Here is a 10,000-nt window from a genome sequence, read left to right on the forward strand (position 1 = left end):
TTGTATGTTGTCAGCTTATCTAATTATGGAAGATTTCTGATTTCGCGCGGGGGGGGGGGGGGGGGGGGGGGGGGGGGGGGGGAGGGAGAGGGTTGATGAGTTTGAGCCATTTATAACAAACAATCGATCTGATTTCAGTCTTGCTGGGTCTAATACTCGTAAATGTCTAGCTGAATGTATTCGATTTAGATATTGATCACCATCCCTTGCCTTCATAAAGATATCAAGAAACCGGAATAATCTCCGGCTTAATGTGCGGCTATGTGGTCTAGTGCTGTGACACTCGCTTTCGGATCAGAAGGTCCTGGGTTCGAGCCTCGCTCAGCGCATAGTTGATTCCATGGAAAAGGCTCTTTACTCACATTCTCTCACCGTACTCAGGTGTAAAATGAGTTACTGGGCATTAACAGCGCTGTCTCTATATATAGCTCCACTCACTTTTCTGAATTAAAATGACGAAGAGAATTTAGTTAACATTAATCACCCAACTGACGGTCTAGAATTGGATTCAGTAGTCTGATGTCACGCGCCCGGCAACGGCGGCCATCTTGGTTCTAAACAAAGAAAATCATTACTTTTTATTCTTCATGCTGGCAAGAACTTTTCATTCCCTTTTCATATGCCTTGTGATCAGAATGTGTAAAAGTCAAAACGTGATCAAATTCATGGGTTTTTTCCCCTCTGGATACGCGTTTAAGCTCGCCGGAGGAATATTTCATACGGCGTCCGCCATTGTTCCGATAGTTTAGAGCCAGTGTTACTAAGTTACCATACGTCATTAGGAAGGAAGTGACGATACGACTGTTGAAGACTATTGATAACAAAGATCTGAGTGACGTCATCTTCATTCATTCTATAGTCTGTTACAGAGAGATAAAAATCGACGAGAACTTGACGTCTATTGGTGCTGGGAGTTTAAATAGAATACTCACATCATATGCCCGCCAGATGAACCGTGCCAACACAAAAAATATGTGAAAGCTTATACCTTTGTAGAAGGAACGAAATTGAGGGAATAAAGAGAGAGCTAATCATCTCCCAGATAAACTAACAAATAAATAAATAAAAAAATAAATTGAGCTTTTATATAGCGCGATATCCACTTGATGTGCTCAAAGCGCTTTACAAGGGGTCCCTGGTCAACAGCAACATTTAACATGTAGGACAAGACATGACGCCTGTTAGGCGATATTACAATTTTTCGGACAAAGACAACGCTGTTAACGGCCAGGTACTCATTTTACACCTGAGTATGGTGAGAGAATGTGAGTAAAGAGTCTTTTCCAAGGACTCAACTATGCGTCGAGCGAGGCTCGAACCCAGGACCTTCCGATCCGAAAGCGAGTGTCATACCACTAGACCACATAGCCGCAATCATCTCTCTGGCTAACTAAAACCAAAATCAAAGAGCGGAGTAAATCTACCGCATACATTCTAAATAGGGGAGTAATTTCTGTATTTTATAACGCGCTCGATTCAGTATACTGAGTTCATTATATTATTATGTAGATAACCATCGATGGGCCATAGCTGAATAGAATAATGTAAGATGCTTTAAGTACATATTTGGGCGAATGATATGGAGTACCAGAAAGAGTAATTACCGTATATTATATACCAGGACATAGATTATAAACACGATATATAAATTCATATCTCTGACAGAGTATCAATAAGTCATTAAGTGGCAATTGATGTCGATTTGCTGGTTATTCCCCTTTCCATTTGGTGTGCTGCCCTGCCCGTACACTGACAAAACAAGATTTTATTTTTTTCAGCCAGAAAGATTTTACTTCGTATAGGCTATACATTAAGATGAGCCCTAACTTGTCTAAAAGTCTTAAACCCGAGTCTTCATAAAGCTCATGATGATCTTGGATTTGAGGCTTTTGACAAGTTTTCGGTAATCTTAACTTATCGATATACGGTAAGAGGTAGAATTTTCTTCCAAAATGAGAAAAATGTTATTTTTTTATTAAGTGCACGACAGATTTGGGGTGGTGGTGCTGGTGTGTTTTGCAGGAATTAAAATTAGCTAGTTGACTCACACACTATATTAAATTACCACCCATCCCCCGACCCCTACTCAGCATATTACCCCCCCCCCCCCCTCCCACCCTTCCCCCGTACTCAGGTTTGAAATGAGTGAATCACATCATACTGTATTCAAACGTATTATTTTCAATAGTGTTTTGTTTACAAAAAGAAAAAACAACAACTATCGCCTGCCAATGAGTTTGAATTAAATGACATTTTACTGTTATTTCAAATCAATTCTCGATCTATCTAAACAGAAACTATCGTCTGCCTATGAGTTTTAGCCCTGTTGCTATATTATGTTTATCAGATTTATTTTTCCCCCAACACATCTGTCAAAACTGAAGTGACGACAACACTTCACATTGAGTAAATCCAACACATGACAATTAATTATTTTAATGTGTTCCATCCCGTGGCATTTTGAAATTTGATGAGCGATTTGATATTGTTTACCTTGCGAGTTACGTTATGAATCATCTATCTAACCCACGGTTAAACTTTTTCTAAACTTTTGACGTTAAATTGAAATCGAACTTTCAGTGAACAAACATGTGTGTGGGATGTGTGTGTGGGTGTGTGTGTTTGAATCGGGGTAAGGGTTAATTACGTATATATATATATATATATATATATATATATATATATATATATATATATATATATATAGTTTACATGAGTTTAAAATTTTAATTTCTTTGCCGAACATCATAATTTGTTTTTATGTTTCGCCATTTTATTTTATACTTCACCATATACATCATGAGTGTGTGTGTGTGTGTGTGTGTGTGTGTGTGTGTGTGTGTGTATGCATGCGAGATGTGTTGGTGCGTGTGCGTGACATTTTGATATGCAATATGATATTAATATGTGATTCAAATAAACGATACAAATCACTTAATGTTTACGTTTATATCAATTTATCGTGAACATCTTGTAAAAAGCAGCTTTAGGCTAATAACGAGGTTTTCATCCAAATATTCTTTTGATTCAAACCATCCAAACGCTCTAAGTGATAACAGATTGAGAATGATATCCGTCTATTACCCGATATAGATAGTGTTATAAGTTAAAGGATATAGATATTGGTGTAACATGAATTGAAAAGTCTGTCAAGTAAGTAACGATAGAATGTTGCCTGAAAAAAATACATGAGCCTTTACATTGCGCAATATCCTCGAATAGTTCTCAAAACGATGTACAAGGGGTCTACCATAGACAACAGCAACGCTTAACACGTAGGACGAGACATGATGCCGGTAAGGCGATATAACATTTACATCTTTTCGATAAAGACAACGCAGTTCCAATCTCATTGGAAGTTTAGAATTACACTTCCGGAGGACTGCATACATTATTTTGCGCAACTGATCTTCTGGTTTCAGAGTGATGGAATTTTATTATCTACTCTAAAAAAAAGCTTGTCATTTTTTTAAAATCATCTATTCTCGCTCTATTACGTTTCGTAATCCTAATAATCTGCCTATACATTCTGTTCCTAAAATAGTTATACCGCTATATGATTCAAAAGGTAACCTATTCACTAAGAGTCCTTCGAGGAACTGATCACATACATAGTTCTTAGGATTTTGAAACCGAAAGAGTAGAAGGAGTGACGTCATGACTTTTCTGACCTATTATAATAAACATCATATATCCGACACTGTCGGATATCCGACACTTGTCGATTATCCGGCAATATGGACTCAATATTCATACACCTCTGTTCCTCATCCTTTTGCACTTTATGTAATCCTATTAACTTAAAATTAAGTGAGGTGTATTCTGTGAAAAAGTTACGGACAATTTTGTCGAGATCTGAATAATATCTAATTGTTTTAATTTAAAAATCACTTTCGGCCACTTGTTCATCCCTACATAATGCCAAATGGAATGAATAAATAACAAAGATGAGCTTTTTGTTTTAAACTCATACAAAATACTTTGTAAATAATTAATCATAAAGCGATGAATCGTGTAAACTTAACCCAAATCGCACAGATATATCTGGTGATAAATTAAATTTTCAACACCCTTTTCAACACTTACTGTACTCGATCGCCGACGTTCCTGATAAGAGCACAGTCGTCCGTAAAACTTAAATCTTGATATTTAAATTGTGGTTGTCATGGGGGTCCCGATAACTCAGTTGGTAAAGCACACGCTTCACACACAAAGTGACCGAGATCTATTCCGGGTGAACTAGCGTCATATGAAACGGGAAGCAAGCAATTAATTGCTATTGTTATATTTACGCTATAGACACCGGGATAAACTCCAACTTCATGGGCTCTAATGGCTCTGAAGGACGACTTGTGGTCGTAATAACAAACATCTCATTATCACTAAATTGCCCAATTGTCAAATATTTTAACCCAGAAGTCCATTCAAACATTAGTCTCTTCTTTTATCTTTTCTATCCTTGACAATTGTAATTCATTACTTTTTAATGTCTGATAATCTTTTAAAGAAACTACAGCTTTTACAAAACCAAGCTACACGAATTGTTTTAAAGAAGAAAAAAAAGAGAATGCATAGCTACGTTTTATGATCTTCAAAATGCTGCCTGTTGATTATAAAATTGTGATGCGATGTTTCAACTCTATGAACGATTGCTCTATCTTAAGGATTTAGTTAATGATTATATCCCACCTCCCTAATGTAAGATCGTGTGATCAGCATCTTTATCGCGCCACAAAAAGGGAGAACTCAAAATTAAAAGACAGAACATTATAGTGCGCAGCTCCAACAGTGTGGAATTCTCTGCTGTTTAATCTGCACTCTATCTTTACAGCTCTTGAAGCTGTTTTAAACAGAAAATTAAAAAGGCATTACTTTCTTAACAGGTATTTCGATGATATGTAGAAAGAACCAATTAAGCATTTAATTATTTTCCCATGAATTAAAGGTGTAAAAGAATGGATAAGCAATCCTCATAATATAGACATAGGTATCTAATACAAGCAATAGAGTTCTAATACATTGGGATGATCAACGAGTGTCTTTTCTCGTTCAAAATGGATTATAAATTCCTCTTTAAACCAAGATAATTATGGTGCTAAAGTTGTATCAGGTCAATACATTGCTCTTTCCTTTGCTTTATTTTAATGGCTGAGCTCTTACGTGCACGATATATTATCACACCTAAAGGTAACGTTCAATAGAATAAAACAATGCTTGTATGTATTATCACACCTAAAGGTAACGTTCAATAGAATAAAACAATGCTTGTATGTATTATCACACCTAAAGGTAACGTTCAATAGAATAAAACAATGCTTGTATGTATTATCAAACCTAAAGGTAACATTCAATAGAATAAAACAATGCTTGTATGTATTATCACACCTAAAGGTAACGTTCAATAGAATAAAACAATGCGTGTATGTATTATTACACCTAAAGGTAACATTCAATAGAATAAAACAATGCTTGTATGTATTATCACACCTAAAGGTAACGTTCAATAGAATAAAACAATGCATGTATGTATTATCACACCTACAGGTAACGTTCAATAGAATAAAACAATGCATGTATGTATTATCACACCTACAGGTAACGTTCAATAGAATAAAACAATACATGTATGTATTATCACACCTAAAGGTAACGTTCAATAGAATAAAACAATGCATGTATGTATTATCACACCTAACGGTAACGTTCAATAGAATAAAACAATGCATGTATGTATTATCACACCTACAGGTAACGTTCAATAGAATAAAACAATGCATGTATGTATTATCACACCTAAAGGTAACGTTCAATAGAATAAAACAATGCATGTATGTATTATCACACCTACAGGTAACGTTCAATAGAATAAAACAATGCATGTATGTATTATCACACCTAAAGGTAACGTTCAATAGAATAAAACAATGCATGTATGTATTATCACACCTAAAGGTAACGTTCAATAGAATAAAACAATGCTTGTATGTATTATCACACCTACAGGTAACGTTCAATAGAATAAAACAATGCATGTATGTATTATCACACCTAAAGGTAACGTTCAATAGAATAAAACAATGCTTGTATGTATTATCACACCTACAGGTAACGTTCAATAGAATAAAACAATGCATGTATGTATTATCACACCTACAGGTAACGTTCAATAGAATAAAACAATGCTTCTTGTATTTATATTGATCAATCTAGTTCAACAAATTAAGGGACAACCGGAATGAAGTCCTTTAATTTCAACTTTTATTTTTGTCAATGAAATAGTGTCATCTTTTAATATAATATTATGACAATGAAAATGATCTAAAGCAGACATTATAGGTTAAAATAATATTTGTATTGATGAGAATTCCGACATCAAGGCTAAACATCCACTCCAATTTCTTCTACCCATCCGCTAGACTATAGAATCCCGACCACCTGAGGCAGTGGAAATTGACAGCCTTGATAATTTCCACCGTTTGATATCACTATTTATTTTTTTTCCTTTCCTTTTGGGGGAAAACCAGATTTTAATATAGCATAATAACAAAAATATAACGAAGCGTCCCAATTATTCTTTGTGTAAAAACGTGGAGTTCAAGATATATTTTTCTCCAGCACGTGACCGGTTTTTACTAAGAACACATTTTTACGATTATGATATTCTGATAATTTTGAATAGCAAGTCGTTTAATTCGATAACCAATCGGTGTAAAAAATGAATACATCCATACATAATTTGGATGAAATCAATGGAAGGGGGGGGGGGGGAGGGGGTATACTATAAGTATCCTTGAACTGAGTTTGAAATGTTAAACTTGTTCCCAAAGCTCGCACTAAGATTGCGAAGAGGTATTGGAAACTCCTTTGGAACACTTTAAAGCAGGAGTTTTAGAATTTTAAAATATTCAAAAACATCCCCCATCACCAATGCTCGTTATATCATAATGTATTCTACAACAAGACTTCATACCCCCCCCCCCCCCCCTCCTTAATCTCTTTTCAAATCATATGTAGGTCAGTCCTAAAACTTGAAGTTCGAACATAACAAAGAAAACGAAGAATTATCCAGTATAATTATGCATCGAGGTGAACATTCTCTAAGAACTATCGAATTAGTGGAACTAGTGGGCGTATATCATAATATCCATTCATTTTTTTCTTTTTAATTACAGGACGAGAAGAATCAGATTATCACCACCAACTGTTGGCTGAACCAGGTAAGATTTTCACCATCATCACCACCACCACCACCAACACCACCACCACCACCACCACCATCATCATCATCATCATCATCATCATCATCATCATCATCATCATCATCATCATCATCATCATTAACAACTTTACTACCATAATCACAATCATCATCATCGTCGTCATCGTCATCACTATCATCATTTCCTCCAAAATATTTGCCAACCCCGTCATGTTTAGTAACACTCAACCCTAAGGACCTCTACATCAAAAGTTCCACTTGTCAAGGACAACCTTTAAAGGCTGGATTCGACTTTACTATAACATGACATCATATCTTACCGTTTTCATTAGAACACCAATAAAACGAAGCAACCCCCCCCCCCCCCCCCCCCCCCCCCCCCCCACATCAATGATGACGATTTCACAGAACTGTTTGTGACAAATCGTCTCAAAATAGTTTTATCTCGGGGTGAACCTAATGCATAAAATTCTTTTTTTTCGTAACTCTTACACTCTGAGTTAAAATAAATTACGGAGACAAAAAGAGAGATTTTTATTTCATAAACTTCATGAACCTTACATTTCCTTATTCTGATTATTTCGACCTTAAACGGTAATCATCTTCTTCATTCGGACATAATACCAGATTGACATAATGGGTCACATTTATGAAATCAATCAGGTCTGTCTGGTATCATTTCCATAAGAATTAAGTGAGTAGAGAAGTGACAGAAGACGTTAAAGGATTAAAATATTTTTTAGTGACGTGAATCGAACTCTGGAACAAACTGATACCGCAGCCTATCCTGGTTGACAGTGGGGCGCTTTGCAATCAGCGCCATCTACCACTCAAAAAAGGGGGTTTCAAAAGTTACCTTCTATGTAAAACTCGTCCTCAATAATAATTTAAAAAACTGTTGGCTCAGAAAGAGGCTAATAATGAATTGTAGAAATTCTGGTTTAAAACAAGTTCAGTCTCGCCTTTAAGGAGTTAAAGGTCAGTATGAATCAACTCTTGTCGATCTGAAATTGGAAGGGGAGAGAACCCGACGAGCACGTTCACCCTTCCATTCTGATGACCAATTAGAGACAGCCAGGCTGATCACGAGACGTGCATGTGCAAACGTCAATTTGATAGTGTTTGGTGACAGGGTAATTTGGGTGGAACAACTCTCTGTGATGAAGGAATGAAAGAGAATTGAAGAGAGGGAGGGGAAGAAAAAGAAGAAGAAGAAGAAGAAGAAGAAGAAGAAGAAGAAGAAGAAGAAGAAGAAGAAGAAGAAGAAGAAGAAGAGGAGGAGGAGGAGGAGGAGAATTAAGAGCAGAATGAGTAGAACTGGTTTAGGTTATTGACCCCAAGTTTGAGGGTCTGTCCATTTCAAGGCAGAATGACGAAAACTGAAACTCTTGACTGTTGTCATATGAAATGAAACGAATTCGTCGCCTGTGGTCCAATTCTAGGCACTTCGTTATAAATGGAATATTATTTTGAAACTGTAGTCAATTCGATTTTGACCCTTTACAGGCGGAGTTCAGCTTCACTCCAGTCTGGCATAAAGAGAAAAATTATTATATGGAATCGGCTTGTTTATAATGACTCGCAATTAGTCATAATTTCTCAAACCTGAGACTTTGAAGAAAGAAATATTGTTTTCTACAAAGTGATGTGTATAAAAGTAAAGAAGAAATAAACTCCGACTTCATGTTCCTCTTGGCTCCGCGGGACGACTAAAATTCAATATGAAGTATTCGGGTCACCCTGACATATTGCCGTTTTTGAGACGATTGGGTGCGTTAACATGGAGCAGCGTGGCTCAGAGGTACAGTCTTTGCTTCGTGCCCGAAAGGTACCGAGTTCGATCAACTACCGGTACCCTATGTGACTTTGAGGAAGTCACCTCGCCTTAACTCAATTTGCGGCGCTGCACTGCGGCCGAGGCCTGGGTTATTCCAGTCTTCCCTTAAAATAGACATTAGAGACAAATCTCCCCTATGGGATGAATAAAGGGAATTTTATTTCTTTATATTATTCATTTTATTAAGCTTTTTTTAACAATAACAAATTCATTACTTTGGTAAAATAATATAAACTGAAAACAAAAATTCAATTTGCGAGTGCCAAGGTGTTCCATCACTTCCCACCCACAACCAGTGTTTTCGGTTATCTTTTCCTTGTCTTAAAAAGTTTGGGTTATTCCATGGAATTTGAGTTGCAACAGAATTTTAACATATGTGTGTTTGTTTGTTTTGTTGTGTCACTCGATGGCAGCTGATTCTATTCCAGCCCGGAGGAAGCAATGCAATATAGCACATATTTTGCAAAGTAGTTTAAAATGCACAACTTACATAACACACAAAATCAAAGAAAAAAATATCATATGTGCCCGGCCTTCTTAAAGCAGTATTATGTCAGGAAAAACTAAATGCTGGAAATCGAATATATAGAAGAAGCAAAACTGACGTCATTCAGCTCTTTGTTATTGTTTTTAGACAGCCATTTTTTGGTGACTAGTTGTCACTAAATTATATCAATCGGACACTAAACGTTCAAGGTCACACATAGTTTTCTGTGTTGGTGCGTTATATCCGGCTGTGAGTAGTTTCCCTAGGCGCATAGCATCAATAGTCACAAATAGGAAACTTGGGCTTCATGTCTCTTCGTTACAGCTTTGTCATTTTATTTTTTCCTTTCAGCTCCTAAAAATGAGAAAATTTGCATGCATAACATACAGTTTTGAACGACGCTTGGTACATTTTGATAATGATGATGATGATGATAATAATAATAATAATAATAATA

The 10,000-nt window shown here is 36.2% G+C and overlaps 1 protein-coding gene across 1 annotated transcript in view; it reads left to right on the top strand.

The window, feature by feature from the left end:
• LOC144964713 (neuronal acetylcholine receptor subunit alpha-10-like) overlaps positions 1-10,000 on the top strand; it is a 116,165-nt gene that overhangs the window by 64,006 nt on the left and 42,159 nt on the right. Inside the window, exon 4 of the mRNA XM_078899253.1 lies at positions 7,173-7,217. Within this exon, the coding sequence (XP_078755379.1) occupies positions 7,173-7,217 (45 nt within the window). The remainder of the gene's footprint in view (positions 1-7,172; positions 7,218-10,000) is intronic.

This window comes from Berghia stephanieae, chromosome 2, assembly GCF_034508935.2.
Source record: "Berghia stephanieae isolate SIO BIC M18660-M18661 chromosome 2, UCSD_Bste_1.3, whole genome shotgun sequence".
NCBI lineage: Eukaryota > Metazoa > Mollusca > Gastropoda > Nudibranchia > Aeolidiidae > Berghia > Berghia stephanieae.